Source organism: Centrocercus urophasianus, unplaced genomic scaffold, assembly GCF_019232065.1.
Source record: "Centrocercus urophasianus isolate 14NV4802_14NV808 unplaced genomic scaffold, USGS_Curo_1.0 seq_10, whole genome shotgun sequence".
NCBI lineage: Eukaryota > Metazoa > Chordata > Aves > Galliformes > Phasianidae > Centrocercus > Centrocercus urophasianus.
The window spans coordinates 64,704,979-64,724,050 of record NW_024884142.1 but is presented as its reverse complement, the minus strand read 5'-3'; the positions used below and the strand labels follow the sequence as shown (position 1 = coordinate 64,724,050).

The 19,072-nt window shown below is 36.9% G+C and overlaps 1 protein-coding gene across 1 annotated transcript in view; it reads right to left on the bottom strand.

Annotated features, from left to right (window-relative positions):
* The window catches only part of DISC1 (DISC1 scaffold protein), a 192,295-nt gene that overhangs the window by 111,850 nt on the left and 61,373 nt on the right, over window positions 1-19,072 (bottom strand). The window contains 2 exon segments of the mRNA XM_042817335.1: window positions 13,443-13,678; window positions 17,349-17,478. Of these exon segments, the coding sequence (XP_042673269.1) occupies window positions 13,443-13,678; window positions 17,349-17,478 (366 nt within the window).

Sequence of the window (19,072 nt, the reverse complement as noted above, 5' to 3'; positions counted from 1 at the left end):
TCCTTTTAAATGCATTATAAAAATTGTCCTTTACAACCTAAGAGTGATATTCATTCTGAATAAAGAAACTTTCACATATTTCTGAGCTTTTCATTAATGTTCATCACTGAAGTACCCAAACATTTCAGAAAAAAAAAAAAAAATGATTGGATTTATTCTAGTGACACCCTTGCAAGATAAGGCACCTTTGTGTTCATTTAACAGATGAGAGAAACACAAAGACATTGTCAATCAGAACAAGCATTAACACTGAATGCTCACTTTGAGACACACGTGAGCCCTGCTACCTACTTGCATGCGTTTCAGTTTTTCTTTCTATAACTTGTTGGTTCTCATTTCCTAAGCACAGCACTTATTGGGCTCAGCATCAAAAGTTAGCACTCAGCCCAAACTCCAGCAAACGTGCAGTTGGACTTGCATTCAGCTACTGAGCATCCACAGAGCCTGGCTGAAACACTCTGCCCCACTTCGCATAGAAAGAGAGATGGACTCAGGCAGAATCCAGCTGTGCAATTATCATCTAATTGAGTTAATGATGAACCTATTTGTATTGCTTTCTCTAACACCCTCCTTTGCAAAGCGCACACCTTCAGCCCACAGAACAGCAAGGTCAAGCACCTCATTAACACCACAGCACACCAGGATCCCTCCCAGCTCCACATGAAGCAGACCACTCAGAAACAGTTTATGACAATGTAAGCTATTGCCTGTGTAAAGTAGCAAACAGAAATACACTTGCTACCTCCACAAAAGTGATTTAACAACATTTCCCAAATAGCATTCTCAAATTTCTCCCTAAGCAACCTCTTCTACGGTGATATATGGGCAAAATACAAAATATTACATGCAAAATTATGCCATTAGCAGCCTCCTGCCTGCCCCTGGGCACTCCGGGGGGAATAAACTCTTACACCATTTCTCTTCTTAGACTGTGGAATTCCCAGGGACTTAGCATCTATACAAGTAGCATTGGAGCTGGACAGGTTATGTAGAAAAGAGCCATGCCTTGTGTACAGATGTCAGCTGGGAGCAGCAGGGCTGCAGTGTGTAATTGAATGAGTAATGGGTGACTGACCCAGTTGTTCTCAACCTGACTTATAAAATTCAGCTCCAAAGATCCAAGACATAATAAAAACGTAAAGTGCAGTTATAGCCAGAAGAACTACAACGCAAAAATGGCACCTCTATTTAACAAACCTCTTCAGTATGTATTTCCTCTCAGCTGTTTACTTTCCTCACAAAGAACATCCCCCCCCACACACACACACATCTTTATATGATGTCTCAGTCCTCTGTAGAATTCACATAGCTAAGAGGAAACAAGATCAATTTTTTATTTCTTTTTAAGCCACATGTCTCAAACAGCATTGCAAACTATGGCCTAGTTGTAGAATCCTTACTGACAATTTGCAAACCCACACGGACTCAGGTCTAGCACTTGAGTGAGAAAAGGCACCTTTATCCTCTGATTTCTTTTATGATCATCTATTAAAGCCACTGAAAAATAATATAAACTACTACAAACTGCTATTTCAGTGAGAGTAGAATTTTGAGAAAGTTCTACATTAATCTGAGCAACATCAGTAAAAAACAACAGCATCAATAAACCAGTTTTGACTCAAGATACTGTTATGCATTGATCACAAAATCTAAAGTTTTTTTATTACATTTACAGCATTCATACAAACCCTCACATCCATCTTCTTTATTACTTACTGTATGAATTTCACAGTAGTATCCTGCTTCGAATTTATTTGTTAGCCATCAGTGTGCTACTGTAGGAACTCCTTATCCTTTTAGAAATCAACTCATCATATTATTCACAAGCAATAATCAGAACTGGGCATGAACTAGCCAGAATTTTTACAGAAAACAGCGTTTTCTTTTACCAGCAAGAATGGTTTATCATTAATCTTATTCCCAGGCTTTCCTCTTCTACTACCAAACATCATCATGGAGAAGCCCCTCACAAGTTTCCAATTAACTGACAAGCTAATGCTCCAGCTGACCCACAGCAGAAACCAAGCGGTCAATACCGATTCATTCCACTAACAAAGGGTTTTAACAGCCATGATCTGTTACACGTGACTTGAACCAGAAACAGTATTTTCTTTTACCAGCACCCCGGAGCATCATATTTCAGTTTAAAAGGGGTAGGTTGTCTGCTTAGAAGTTGCTTTACTTATGACTACTGGTGAAAACAGCATTAAAAAGCTCCTTGGAATAACACTTAATTCTTGCCTGAGAAAACGGCCATAGTTTTGATTCATTGCTATTCTTCTCTGGTAGAACAGATAATCAAGAATTTGACTGCTTGTTCTCACAGCCTCTGCAATCTATTATAAGAGCCATTTAGAAGTTACTTCTCAAATCCAATATAAGCTAACTCCATCATAGAGAATGCAAAGTTCTTGACCTGACTGATGGAAGGAGTAGAATAAGACAGGAATTCAATTAATACAAATTTAACTGATTAAATGCAAGAGAAAAATGGCTTTTAACAGTCATAGAACCGATGGCAACTTATATATCATCTGCTATTTTCCCTATGTGTCATATACAATAGCCGTATAAGCTATTTAAATTGTTTGCAATGGATTCACACACATTAGAATTCCTAATAAAGAGATAAGAAAAACAGCATAGACTTGCTACATCAAGGGGTCTCTCTGTATACACATCAGACTAGGAAATCAGGAGCTAAGGAATTACACTTTTTGGATGGTGAAACAAGTACTATATTAGCAAAACATAGACTTAAGATGAAGAATTGCACAAGGATGTAGAAATGTTGTATATTCAGGATCTGAGGCTGGCGTAGCACACAACTGTAGTCGATGGAAAAATTGTAAGGTCCAAACACTTCAAACAAACTAACGCCTTGTGAGGATCTCATTTCAGTGACCATAAAGGAATACAGGCATTGGGTGTGTCGATTTGTAATAACAGAGCTGGAAACTGCTGAGATGACGTTCATAATCAGGAACAGCAGGTAGACAAAAAAAAAAAAAAAAATAGCAAAAACCACTCTGCCCAGACTGACAGAGAAGGAAGACTGGAAATCAAGAGGTTTGGTCATTCAATCAGAGATTTCTGATATGACCACAAAGGATGTTAAATTTCATTTTGTAACAGTTCAAAATCTGTTTAAAGAACATTCCAAGAATCTGTGATTTATATGCAGGAATTGCAGATAGTTGGAAGTAGCTTTGTTCAGAGGAAGGCTGAATAGTACAATACTGGGAAGAATGGTTTTCTACTAAAGGAAGCTATGTTTCTGAATTTCTTTCCTTCCACTTTGCTAGTATACTTCCCTTCAAATATGAGGTTATTGTGTATGTATGTTATATTTGGCTTCCTAAGAAAGAATTCAAAGAACGAAAATGGGCAAAGTCACGCTGATCTCTATGTTCAAAATACATAAATATACAGCTTAAACAGATACAGTTCCAGTGTTAATGATAAAATATATATACACTGACCAAAAAAACTGTAGTCAAAATGTAGTCTGTATAAGTGCACAAAAGAACTTATTACAAATGGGGTACAAGTATTAATAAGTAAATTCTATACTGGATATTTTTATTTTTATAAAGAGAGTGAGGGACCATTTTTGAGCTAAGTCTGCAGAAACTGAAAGACAAAGTGTACACTTTACAGCAAGTACTCTTCCTTATACTGCTGTTACCTGAATGATTTTTCTAGGTCCTGGTATTTCACTCACTATCCCCATATCCTTCAGCAAAAAGCACACACTTTCATTTCTATAAATCTAAGTACAATCAGAATAATATAAAATTACATTCAAGTTATATGCATATGAGAAAGCACAATGGGCTGAACTTCACTTCATATGAATATGCATTCCCTTCCTCTTACGTTTATTGATTATTAAACAACTTGCAGTATGTTTGAATTTGGCCTTTGACTGCCTGATAATCAATCAATAACCCAATAAAACCTGCAGACAGAATGGCTTTTCTGATGTGAAGTTCCTAAGAGGAGGACTCCTCAGATTATGAAGTAACAAAAAGTTGTAGTTTCTTAGAAGATAAAAACACGCATTCCAAGCCTTACACTTGTAATCTTGCTTTTAGCAGTAAACAGTAGCTGACCTTCAAAAAAGCCTTTGTCCAGTCCTTTACAAAATCTGAAGCATTACTCATGGAACATTTGGTGTAAACATCAGCCTACACCAAAGCAAAAATCTACTAGAAATTTTAAGTCTAGGGATGTCAGCAGGCTTTCAAGGAAGAAATCCACTGTATAAAAATCAATTCAAACAATAAATAACTTTCTTGCACTTCTACAATTCTCTTAATGAACATATTTCCAGAGACTTTGGAGAGAAGTCAAAATTAAAAAAAAAAAGCTTTTGAGGAAAACTGTACTTAGCACAAGGCTGCTTTAAGTTAGATACCTGCCACTAGGACTGAAGAACAAGAAAAACTAAGAAAACACACATACGTAAGTTTTCTTGAGTAAAATCTAAATTTTCTTGGGTAAATTCAACAAATTCACAATTACAGAAACCATGTGAAGATTTTCACCAGGACAAGACCTACAGGGATGTTGTCAGTTCTATACTTCTGCCAAATTAATAGCTTGCAGAACTAGGTCACTTTAAGTATACTAAGGTGAAATATATACTTCATATATTTGTCTATTCCACACCAAATTTGGAGCATAATCACGTAAGACAATGGATGTCAATTTTATCTTCATTCCGTGTGATCTGTTCATAATGATTTGGCTTATATATCTGGATATTACCATAGTAATATTTCAGTCAAGCACATAAGTTCCTTTTCAACTTCTTGCACTGATCCATGGGACTTAAACAATGGGGCTTTCACAGTAGCTCATCTCCAGGTTCGGAAGCAAAATCATACTTGATACATAAAATGTTGAGTTTTTCAAAGTAACTCCTTTTTCCTTAGATATGCAGACCATGGAAAATATTTATAAGACAACAGAACTAGTTAAACACTGACAAAAATAAAGCTGAATTTCTGTCAAACTGAATAGGTAAGAATCCAATTTCTCTGTCTGTCAGTGCTGCTGAGGGGCAGGCTTTGACAGTAAGCAGAAGGAGAGAAAAATTGTGCTTCATTCATAGTGAAAGTGAAATTTGTATCAGTTATAAAGACTAGCTACCTGAAAAAGAAGTAAAATGTCAAGTATCACCTTGAAAAGCTTCCAATCTCAAAATCAATCTGATTTGAGACAAAAATTATGAAGAGATATACTTCAAGGTACAGGAACATTGGACCTTCTGCACATTTCCATATTCTCCAAGGTGAGTTCTCCAAGACATGTGAATGAGAATCCAGAATTATCTACCTACCTCTGAAACATCAGGGAGCTGATTTTGCTCCAAATGCCCTTCCAGCTATCGTTCTGCAGAGCAGTACGTTTTTGGTGTTGTCTTACGTGGTGACTTCAATACACGTGCTTCTAAACTTGCTATTTGTTAAGAGGCAGTACTAGAATTACCCTTTCCTGTTATGCTTGTACAACCTCAGCTCATCAGTAAGCTTTCCTGTTGAAGCATAGGATGACTGCACTTGGCTTCATCACTCTAAAAAAAAAAAAAAATAAAAAAAAACAATAAAAAAAAACCTACATCTTAGTCATATTCGTGCAAAATGTACTATAAGAACAGCTAGATGTTGCTGGCATCTGAGTTACCAAACTGAATTTTTATTGTCACGAATTGAGAAGCCTTCTGGCCTTATAAAACACCGTTCTGAGAGCTAAGCTGTCCATCTGTTCCAACCAGCCATTTGCACACTGCTGTATTCCCATTACAGTCAGCTGCTGCCACAGAGTGGTTGTGGCAGTTGTTGCTCAAACTGCTACTTGAAACAGGAGTATCAGATGGAAAACAAAGGCATCATCAAGTGGTTCCCCTGCAGCAGCTACTCATCAACATTCTCCTTAAATTTTCTGTTAAGTTAATAAATTCTCATTTTTCTACTGCATCATTCTGCAGCGTGTCATAGAACAGCAAAAACTAGACCATGACCAGGGCAGCTGCAAATATTCCCTTAAGAATAACATCCTCTGGATTTCACCGGCTAAAATGGTCTATCCATGGACTGTTGTTAACTATTTATTACATACAAATGAATGCAGTATCCTATACTGACAGAGACAGCTGGTCATTTTTCCCTAAAGAGAAATAAGCGTCTTTAAAATGCACGTGCACCCAGAGGAATCAGCACACATGTAACCTGGGCTTTATGGGCTGCTGCATCCCAGTGGATGATGTTAAGGCAAGCAGGGGAAACCAGATGCTCAGCAGGGGAAAACAGATTCCTCACTACATAGCACACATGGGTACTCAAGCAAATGGTACTCATCTTTCTGCTGCTTTGGAAAGTTAAAGATCTGCCTCCATTTATTGTAATTTCAGTTTTCTAGCACTGTTTTATTCTGAGTGTTGGAAGACTGACTTTTTCCTTTTCCTACTGCATTTCCAGCTCCTCCTGCTCTTTCCAAGGATGGTCAGTGACTGCTGTGCACAAGCAGACTTTGCAGAAGTCCTTCTCCTCCCTACAACAGGGGCTCCAACCCCTGGGATCCAAGTCACTGAACTGCAGAGTCATGGAATAGGGAAGTGAGTTCAGAACTGACATCAACACACAGGCAACTCAGTGAAAAAGTCCCCTGCTACAACTTCTAACTTTGAGAAACTTGGCTGATGACTTTTGTTAGCAACTTTACAAGAAACAAATTCATTTCATGTGCTGAAGCACAGACATTATCTGCATGTTAAAATATGAAGTTTTTTCCAGTGGTTCTCCCACAAATGAAAAAGAAAGAAAGCCACATGCACAAGTGTCCTGCACTTCAAACTTCAGCAGAGAACAAGAGAATTAAATCAACCCTAGACAAAGTGATGAAAGCTTCTACCTATCTAGAAATAGAAATTCAAGAGTCCAGTTAGATCACAGAGCAAGAGAGAGGCTTTTTCTCTCACCCATGATGCAACCTTGCCTCTCACTAAAGCTTGCAGAAAAATTCTTTGAGGAAGCTGTGACAACCTCTTCCTCAAAACACAAACCCAGCTGTGAAACATGGTTAAAAATGATGCAATTGTAATATTACTCAGGCTAAGATCTGATATTTGACCTGAAATCTGGAGTTTCCTCAAAAAAAACCCTAAAACACCATGGCAGAGGTATTTTGTTGTGGGTTCAGACTCTTTCAGGGGAAAAAGCCTGAGGAATTTCCAAGGGCAAGGTCCTCTCACAGTACCAGAACACATCTTCTCTGGCACTGCATCTCAACTGCAAACTGCTATAGTTTCTGTGAAGCTGTCTGTAGTTTATCTACAGAAGAAGATGGATTAACAGATCATTACAGAAGAAAAATTCTACAATTAAAACAGGACACCATGTCTTTATCATATCTAGCTGTTATAGCAGTAGCAGTAAAAGCACTGTTACGTATTAAGAACCTCATAACTGTATTTTGGTTCACCTAACGTAGTGCAGTCAGAAACCTCTCCTGTCAGGGAGAAGAGGCTTACATTCCCATGTTGAGCTTTAGAAAAAAAATAAAATCAGAATGACTAGAAAGGCCTTAAGTCAAACTAGTAAACTAATACTCAGATTGGCCCATGAATTGTCTTCACGTCAATGGAAAAATGATAGTGTTACAAATTAAGCCAACACAAGCAGGCCTGCAGGGGAAACTGAAGCTGCCAGAAGTCTTGAAGACTCCCATGTCCAAAGCTTATGGATGGACAAGTTAAAAAACAGGAAGAACAGTTTTTTGCGCAGAGCTTCTTCATGTGATGTAATTCATATGCAATCTGTTTTTCCATTTCTTCAGACCCATAAAGTTAAGTTAATTCAACTACTGAGATGTCCGAGAGCTTGCTCTTCTTTACTCCCATTACTCAGTGATTAAACCCTAGCTGTAGTGGCCACTACAGAAATTATCTGCTTTGTCAGCCCACCTGACAGCTCAAGACAGACAACTAAATCAAGTTGCATCAGAAGTAGAATGCAACAGCAACTAACTTAAAACAGCTCCATGTGTACCCAGTCCCCAGACCAACCAAGTCCTCCAGCATCAAATGAGGCCAGAATGCAGCTCAAAATGACACATTATGCCTAGAGGTCTACTAAACTGTCTTCATGGTCTGATTCACATCATGGCATAGCAATCTCTCAAGATGTTCAAGAATATAAAAGAAAGTTGAGATGAGTTTGCTTCTATCAACCAATCTACCAATATCACTTTCTACCTATAACAGAGCACCACTAGATCAATAAAATCAAGAAAAAGTGCAGATAACAAAAAAGCTCAAATCATCCCAGAAAGAATAAAATACTCCAAGACATAAAGGCTCAGAGTATCAGGCATTCCAAGTACAACTTCTCTGCTATCCTACATAGGGGCCCACCAAACACTAAGAAATATTCTCATATATTTCTCTCCTCAAATAGTAGAAACGTTTAGATATTCTAAATCCGTTTCATCCCTTTGCTCTTTGTGTTTGCACTATGCCTCTGTTTTCAGAGGATATTTTTAATACGTATGCATTTTCTCAGAAATAGCCAAAGAAAACCTTATATCATACATTTAAAAAAGACTTCTCTGGACAAAATTCACATTTTGTTGAAAAAAATACATACCTTTTTGGAATGATAGGGTACCATTTGTTTTGCTTCATCTAAATACAAATCTGCAAAGTCACAATTTTTGTGGAAAGGCTGATGTGAGTGCTCATGGCTACACTCAGACTTCCTCAGTAATTTCACGTAGCTTGCTAACCACTAACATGACTAGAAATTTCAAGTAGACATATATTTTGAAGAGCAACAAAGCATGCATAATGCCAACTGTCCTAATGATAGTAGATCGCTCTCAATGGTGCTTCTACTTTTCCTAACTTAATAAGGGAAACTACATACAAGTTTTTTCCTCCCTGCTTTTCCCTAGAAAACTATCTTCACTAGAAAGAATACCTTTCTTGGCTTCACCAGGCTTTAGCCTAAACTGAAGCTGCTGAATGCTCTGAGTACATTCCACATAATAAGGTTTTCAGTCCCTTGAACATTTCCACTTCACTTTGAATTAATCTTTTCAGATAAGCTCCAGGTGACTAAAACAGACTGAACTTGTTGCATAAAACTTCTAGGTCAGTTCCTTGTGCCACCAGCCAAGACAGTCCTATAATAACTAATACACAGAGTAGAAAATTTTCATATCTTTAGAAGATCCCACTGTGGAAAATATTCCTACCAATTAAAAATTGCTCCATTCAAGAGGGACGGAAAAAGAGGTGGAGGATTCAAATTTTTGAAAGATATTTAATTGAATTTCTTTTCTTCAACCAGCATCCATTGCCTAGACAATAGCCCATATGGAACTGTGTAATTTATTTCAAGGATGACATACTGCGCGTTCATATATATATCTGGAGATAAATGTAAAATCAAAACTAAAAATACTCAGTGAACCTAAATATGAACAGAAGTGCAAACTTCCCCACAGATAGAAGCAAGATTCCATTGTGAAAAAAAGGGAAGAATGGGCACTGTAGAGAATAAGTCCAATAATTAACATTGTCTTACCTTATAATGAGAAGATACAAGCTACACAGTTTCAGAAATACATATTTTTAACTGCCCCCTCGTCAGTGAAGGATATGGCAATTGTACTTCTTGTGTTGTTTGTTTTTTTATCTTTGCAATCACCAGGAGTAAGTCCTTCACACTTAACACTCAGAACTATTTTTCTCTGATTTCAGTATCTAGTCTTCGAGTAACACACAATAATGTCAGAGCACACGAAAGACCAGCTGCTCCTACCACTTTTTGAACGTTTCTAGCACAGAACCCCATGCAAGGAGTCTGAGCAATTTCCTCATTTTATAACGATTATGCCCTTTAGTTTATCAAGGGTAATTAATCCTGTCTTGATGAGCAAAATAACCATATTTTATGGTCTCAACCTGGATAAGAATCCCTGTCAAATCACTAGCTAGCTTGACTGAAAATGACCTGCCCCTGCTTTAACCTGGGCCTCTACTAGACCTCAGGAAAGATCCCAGAGTAAAGCATGTAACATTTCTCAAGTCTTCAAACTCTAAGCATGTTAGAATTACTGACAAAGGCTTATAATTTTCAAAAAAAATCTACCACATAAAAAAGATAAACAAAGCTAAACAAAGGATTATTAATCTTCCTGAGAATAACAATGCTTGACAAGAAAAATAAGCTTGAAACAATGCTCAAGCTAATGTTACATTCCATCTCGGTAATTATTCTTCATTTAAGATGTTCTCTCACTTTCCCTTAAGTTTGCTTTAAGAACTTTCTAGTTGATAACATTTAGACCAAGAAAAGCAAAATAATTTGTACTTTTGTGGTGAGATGCAAGCTACTGAACATGATTCATTATAGAAGATATTATCTTAAGAGATGCTTCATATCAGCCCTGTGCTATCCTAGTGCTGAAAGCAACTCAACAAATAATTATGCAAAAGCACATTACAGCACTACTTTACTGACTAGCACAATACAGCTAGAATGCACAATATCTTTCATTCTGGTACCCAGAAACTTGCCATCAGTCAGCAGCCTACCAGTATTTCTACCAGACTTTCTACATAAACACTGTTTTTAATTACAGGTCTATTTATTTCTCACATATGTAGCCCAAACTTCAGAAAAAAATAAACTTTTTCTTAAATAATAGATCATAAAATAAAATGAACACTTCTACTTAATATCAGAAGACTCTGAAATTTAGAACTAATATGCAGAACTGGTTTTGTTTTCAACCTCTTACCTAACATATTGTCTTTCACAAGACATACTGATCTAGGATAAGTCAATGAAAGTTGCAACCAGAGAAATTCTGGCAAGATACAGTAGGAGAGGAGTACACAGTGGAGTGGTCAAAGATAGGACACGAAGTGAGGCTGCAAGATCTTTTTCCTTGGAGATATTCAAAACCAAGATAGATAGAGCCCTAAGGGACATGATCTCACTTTGAAATTGTAGCCCTGCTTTCAGCAGGAATTTACCCTATAACTTTATGACAATGTGGAGGACTTCCATGGGCCCACTGGAACTGTACACATGCTAGCTGACTTATGCATTTGCAATGTTTTCATCTTACATAAAGAAAAAAAAAAAAAAAAAAAACAGTATAACTGGATGCAAATATAAGATCACTGTATCCAAGGTATGATGGATTGCATGGATTTAAAAAGACACCCATCGCTTTAAGAGTAATATTTCACAGATATCACACTATTAGCTGAAACCAATGCAGGAGTATATTACTTTTCTCATCACTTCTGGAAACATATTTTACTCTGGAAGCAAAAAGTGACTGAGAACCCATCCTGGAAACATACATGACCATCACACAGAACAGCCCTGGAATTATTTCAGGTACCTAAAGAAGCAAGTGGTTTAAACTAAGAGATCGAAAAAACACAGGCAAGGGAAGAGGCCATCTGCAGTACTGTGTGCAGGCCTGGGGTCCCCAGAACAAGAAAGATGCAGAGTTCTTGGAAAAGGTTCAGAGGAGGGCCACTAAAATGATTAGAAGGCTGGAGCACCTCTCCTATGAGGAAAGGTTGAGGGAACTGGCTTGTTTAGCTTGGAGAAGGCTCTGGGGAGATCTCACTGTGGTCTTCCAATACTTGGAGTGTATAAACAGGAGGGGGAACAATTGTTTAGATTGGTTGGTAGCAATAGAACAAAAGAAAATGGTTTTAAACTAAGACAGAGGAGGTTTAGGTTAGATTCTAGGAGGAAGTTTTTCCACCCAGAGGTGGACACATTGGAACAGGTTTCCCAGAGAGGTTGTGGATGCCCCATCCCTGGAAGCATTTGAGGCCAGGCTGGATGTTGCTCTGGGCAGCCTTGTCTAGTGATTGGCAATCCTGCCCACAACAGAGGGGTTGAAACTAGATGATCATTCTGGTCCTTTTCAACCCAGGCCATTCTATGATTCTATGACTATGGAAAACCTGTCCTATGATTCTATGAATCATCAGCTCCCATGATAACCAAATTTGATCAACAAACAAAATGAAAACAAAAAAGAATCATTCTAGGGCTGATTCAGAAATGAACAACAAAAAAAAAAGTATTCATACATCTTTGTTAAAGTTCTGAACTCACTTCCAATGACAAATGCCTGATTTCTTTCAAGTGAATATGTTATTTATGGCACTGGTGAGTGAATAACTCAGAGAAAGCTGCTCCTGAACCAGTACTAATTTAAGACATCATTAAAGATTTTCTTAAAGAGTAAGCACAACTAAAATGTTGCATCAGCAATGTGAGTGAAAAAAAATAAACCTGAATATTCTTTTGTAAGCAAACCCAAAACTAAGAGAAAACTCAAATCAAAGTATATGTTCTCAGACTGTTTGAAACCTTTAATTCCTCAATCTTTGAAACATAAGTATAAGCAACCATTAAAACAAACTAAATTCAAGATTCCCATAACCTAATTTAAAATTTTAAACAAGCCTCCAAAACAGAGGGATGTCTTCTATGAGACATTCTGCTGACTTTAAGAAAAAACCTGTATAAATTAGCACACATGAGCAGCAGCTTCTCATGAATGTTAATACAAATAATCTAAATCCAATAAATGCAAAGAGAGGAAAAACAGATGAGAAAGCAACACAACTACTGCTTATCTGGAAGGAAAGAAAGTTAGGAGAAATAGGAATTCTATTTTGTCCTGATGACACAGAAGAAATAACATTTCCAAGTTCCATCACTGACGTTTCATTGACTGTCTATAACGCTTAGGTGCTGAAATTCTTCTATTGCCTTTTTAAAAATAAAGATGAGGTTATTTAAAAAAAAAAAAAAAAGTTACTAAAAGTAGCCACATTTCCATCTAAAAGAATCATATGCTTTGCATTTAACTGTAGGTGTCTCAAAAGCCTTCAAGCCCTATCCCTTCCCCCACTACCTCAAATCCAATGTCTGAGCCTAACATTCTTCATAGCAGTCTTTATTATTTTGGAAGTTCATTGAAGCAAGAGACAGCTCTAACATTTATTTGGATGGTGCCTGGTGCACACTTTCAGACTGAGAAATATGCTGCAATTACTGCATTATCAAGCTAGGAAATAAATATCACCAGTTACCAAAAAACAATTCAAATCAAATCCATCACTTGTTAATACCTATCATCAAATGCTTTCTGTTGATGACTCTTTTACATAAAAATATAAAGTACAAAATCTTTAAATCACTGCAAGGTCCTCATTCCTAAGGAAGGATATATTAGAACATCAATATCTGTTCTTAGAAATTCTTTACTTTCCAAATCCAGGTAATTAGCAGGCATGATTACTAACAAAACAACTGACAGTGAACTCTACATCACACTGGAAAGGTACAAGACTTTACATCAGTGATAATGTATTGATATTTAAATACCTCTTTATTGTCCCTGGTAGATCCAAACTGAATGGAATTTGATAGGAGGATGCTAAAGTGTCATCCACAGCCTTGCTTATTTCCTGTAGTTCTCTCAAAGAAACACATCCAAGCAAAGTAGTCAGTTCACAGTCCTGTGGCTGAATAAGTCTATCCTGTTCTTCAATTTCTCTCTGTAGCTGTTGATCTTTTTCTTCTAATACAGACAGTCTCACTCGGAGGTCTTCAATTTCTTTCTGCATAGAACAGAAACCTCAGTTTACTATGAACAAAATCAAAGAAATGGCCATGCTCCTAGGAAAACATCTTAGAAATAGCATAAATTAAGGTTGTTCCATTTAATGCAACACTAGATGAGTAGACAGCCTTCTGTTGACTTGCAAAATTTCTTACATCCATTGTGCTTAGAAGCTCTAGCAATTGCACAGTCTGAAACTCCCCCTATGCTTCTCAACACTGTATTTCAGATTCCTATGACAGAATCATCTGTGACAGGCATATTTTGCCAATCAACAGTACTTTCTAAGTTAAAAAAAACTTTTGTTAAAAACTTAAAAAAAAAAAAAAAAAAAAAATCTCAGTCCAACCACAGCCATAGAATCCTACATCAGACTGGCAAGTGATCAACAACCTGTCCATCCTACTGCAGCATATCCCTGCAGTGGTTCCTCTAGACTTCTCATTCAATATTAAACATTTTATGGTAGTGGTGTTTCTTGCAAAAGAACATTCCATTTTTTCCTTGGAAATCCAAGAGACAGCTTGCACCAAGGGAAGGAGCACTTCATAAAGGAATCTGAGTTGTCTAGTTACTAAAATTACTTAATATATGGCCCTTGGCTCACTTATCCTAGGATTTGAAAAGCGAGTTAAGGAAAAAAAAAAAAAAAAATAATCAAAGGAGAGCTATTTGCTAAGTTGTTGAATGTCATACTGGAGCATCTGCTTTTATTTCTACATTTCTTATGTTCTCTGTGAAACTGCAAGCCACTTAATCTATTATCTGCATGCACAGTCACAGACTGAATGTTCACCATCTTCCACACAATCAAAAGGAAGAGTCTTTGAAGTGCTACCCAGAGACTCTCAACAGAAATCAAAGCTCAAATAACCCATTACCATGTTCAAACCAATCAAAGAGAAAAGACCTTTTTCAGGGACCTTTTCCAGGTAAGTAAGTAGGCATTACAAAATTCACTTTAAAAAGTACCATGTAGCTTTTTATTATAATTCACTACTTAATTCTCTATCTGTAAAATGGCAATAGAAACATCTCTTCACTCCAGGGCAATTGCAGAGACAAAATTAACTCGGTTTGAATCACTCAGATACCATGTTGATTAATGTTTTAAGGAGAGCCCATTCACAAAGTAATGAATCTGCATCCGAAGAAGGTTTCAATGGTGCAGAGTAAAAAGCTTTGGAAGCCAAATATTGAGTAATGAAGATAAAATGTTATTCTTTGTATCTATCTCAAGAAGCATTTTCCATTTTCAACAATATATAAAGCAGAAATAAAGAAAAAAAAGAAATTACTGAAAAAAAATAGCATGCTTATACAACTGACTTTCAGGTTCTTTTAACATTTTCAGTGTATTTTAAGGGAAGTTCAGTTCACTAATATTCACTTTATAAACAAATGTATTCAGGTTTGTTGCTCTAGCAAGCTCTCTGACACCGTGAGTATTACTTAAAACAAGAAGAAATAGATGCTTGCACATTAAAAGACTGAACTGGCTCAAAGAATTCTACTTATATTAATGCTCTGGACTACATTTACCAATTGTTTTCTTCCTTTTTATTCTTTTAGATTTAGCTACAAGAAAACAGAGTGGCCTGTATTTCAACCCACAGGCATTTGTCAAGAACAAAAAGGTCAGCAGGCCAAAAGCATCAGTTTTGTTTCTCTGAGTCTCAAATCAGGCTTTTAGTGTGCACAAAGGACAATTCTGTCTCTGTATTACTGGATTGGGAATACTGCCAAAATCTTAATAGCTCTACTTAATACAAAGACCTTCATATTCTTTGAAAATGTAGTAATTGCAGTCGCTGCAATATGCGGCCTAAAGGGGAACAGAACAGGAGATGAACAGAATTTGGTTTTAAAAATACACTTTTAATACTGAAACATTTTTACAACTCAGATACCAGAATCAGCATTCACAAAGAAAAAACTATTCTGCTCAGGAACAGTATACATTTATTCTTGGGAGAATGGAAATTTTAGCCTGCAAGCTGGAATTTTCTCTCTTTCTTTTCCAGAAATGTCAAGGAGCCTTTAATGTGCTCTGGGGCAGCCTCCAGGGATGGATAAAAAGGACTTAAAGTCTCAGCATGGAGCAACAGATGATATTTAGCTCACTAAACATAACCCAGAGGTTTACTTTTTGGATTTGAGTTTAAACTGAGATTTCTAACATGACAGCTAATCACTACTGATTGTGAGGCTCCTGATTTCATGTACAAGCTCATGCTGTCCGCAAAGTATAGGTCACGGTAGAAATATTACAATGTAAATTTTGGATACTGTGACATGCACTTTAGAAGCCAGGAATGTGTATGCAGAAATGGAAGAAGAGACAGCAAAAGGAAAGGGAAAGTAGGGCAGAGGAAAATTAATAAATAGATCAGATCACGTGTGATTTTAGGCTAGATCAATTTTTAAGAAATGCCAGGAGTCACCAACCATTACTGGTCAGATTTCTTCAGCACGCAGAATTCACAATCATTTTGACAAGCCCTCATAGCATGCCTGTAACGGGCATGCTAATTTGTCCCTAGCGTCATTATATAGAAATACACCCAAAACAACCACAAAAACATTACCTGGCATCAAGTCTTCAGGACATCATTTTTCAGTTTATTATGTTGACACGGCTAGATGGATAATGAGGATTACAAAAACTAGTTTTCTGGACACCGCTAAATCTAACTACACCCACTCTTGATGATTGAGGAAATAAATCTAAACAATGATGACTTGATCAAAAGAGTTTGCAATGGTCATCTAAGATGTTTTTCCATTTCTTCTTTATATGTATACACATGTACAGATATATGTATATGTACATGTACATGTAAACATGTACACATATATGCGTACTCATGTATTCATGTGTATACACAGTTCATTGTGCTGTTGGATTCAAAAAGGAGGAAAACAAAATTAATGATATTTCAGGGAAAGAAAGAGCACAGAAATAAAGCTAAGATGTCCAACTGCTGAGTGTGATCACTGAAGTTTAAAAGGAGATGGAGCAAAGACTTGTAATAGATAGTAAACAGATTTTTGAAGGACAGAGAAAAAAAACCTAAAATATACATAAAAGCTTGCAGATTTACAATTGGACAGAACCTGTCTTAAAACATTCAACCAATTACCAACCATTACCACAACAATGACATCATGTGACAGTGTAAAGCTATCACTGGCAAATTACAAGTGCTCCGTACAGACTGCTGCATTGTACTGAAACATTTTGATCACCTTTCAGGATCAAAAGCTGGCAAATCACATATTGATAATCAAATCTAACCAGAAATTGGTCACAGATTGCTTCCCCCAAAATTCTTCCCATCTTCAAATAAAAACTTCTGAAGATTAGTGAAATTTAAAAATGGCAAATTAGAACATAAGGAGCACACTTAGAAGGCTAACAGGAAAAATTAAAGCATGCACACAAGCCACTGAGCCTTCCAGCTCTGCTTTTCCTTAATGAGATTAACACAACTCCTATGGCTGCCATCTCCAATCATCACTTGAATTATCAAATGGACTACAGCCAAGGCTTTAATTGCTGCACTGAACAAAATACTACAATAAGTTTATTTAATTCTATGTGGCAGCTTACAAGCTTTTCCCCCACACAGCACTGGTTATTATAGATAACTTGGCAGTCCTTTTACCTGTAAACATTTCTTTTCTTGCAAAAGGTCATTTCGTTTCATGGCCAAAACCTGTATCCTCTCCTGGTAAGTGGATCTCAACAATTTATGTCTGTTTTCGTGCCAAAGTTGGGTTTCTTCATTTCCATGCCTTTTCAGAGAGGAAAGACAAAAGCTAAAAGTCAGTTTTCTCACTGGGTATTGCCTTCACAAAGATTAAAGAGACAAGAATACTACGTGTTACCTTCAGAGCTGTAACACTCCATCACCAGAACGATTACATCTTAAACATCTACACAGTTAGAGAACAAGACATTCTCCTTGGCATATCTTCCTTATTATATCAAACATTTACACTGTTTTTACAACACGCTGAAGAAAGTAAAAGGAAAACTTATGTAGCTCGAGGCTTCCACCAGCTACTTCACTTTTCAGAAATTTATCCTTCACCGCCTTCAAAGAGACAAAACTAAGGCATGTAATTTCTATCAATACAGAGAGAAATCTCTTTTAGACAGAAGTTTAGAAACTTGCCAAAGCCATTTCTTGCAGCTTCTGTCAGCTTTTGGAACCCACACTAGAGATCATCTGGAGCATTTGCTCCACAGTGCCAGATTTTATTTTTCCTCTTGCACAGCGAGTTCTTTCAAAATCGCAGTCAGTGGGATTCCTCACAGTGGTTGGTACAACCCTCAGCTGTAAATCTTTGCATGATTGGACCCCAAGGTAATCAGTGTGTTACATGAAGCGTCAAGTTTATAATAATACTCTCAAAATGCACCTGCAAACAAGGCAAACCTATTCTGTCACACGTTTCTGCATAAAGGCATGCGCACTTGTAAGACCAATTGCATGTTCATGTCCATCTCTAGAGATAAGCATATGCATTTCCACATAAAAGATAATGATACATTTCAACATCTTGTTTAAAAATTAAAAAAAAAACAAAAAACTGTCTCAGATGAAGGACGGTTTTAAAGCATGATTTCATACTGTTATCTTGCAAAAGATGCATTCGTGCCACACACAAAACATGCATCAGAAGTGGTGCAAGCAGGACTAATCACACAATTATGATCTCCATGCACAGTTGCTTAACAGTATGGAGCAAAAGCAATTCGTGTCTCTCCTGCAGGATCATTAGAACACACACGTGCTTTACACCCTTCCCTATGGAAGCGAAAGGAGATGTTCTATTGTAAATGACATTAATACTTAAAATTGACATAAGGATTGTGTACCTGCATTTCTACAATGACAAAGTAAACACTTGTGTGTGAGGTTCTAAGCCATCTCTGCATATTTGTGCCTAGCATTACAGATCATTGTGGTTTTGAACAACAACACTTCTCAGCAACTCTGAGGAGTATCAAAAAAGAAAGAAAGAAAGAAAGAAAAATCTGTACCTTTCTGAAAACTGAATGCAATAGAAATTCTGAGCAGCTGATCCAAATTTAGAAAATATTCCAAAATCAACAAACGTTAGTATCCCTGGGAAATTGCCTGTACTTCTGTCTGTTTGATTTTAAGGAAACAGAAACAAGATCTCCCTGATCTCACTGAGCCTATGTGATCAAATGAACACGGCACTGCTCCTATCCACACCTGACTCCTACCATGCACCCACAATATCCCAGTGTCAGACAGTGAACATATTTACCAAAAATTGTTCTTGTAACTTAATCACAAAAAACAAATCCAAGGCATGAATATCAGTCTCATATATTAAACTTGCCATATAAACT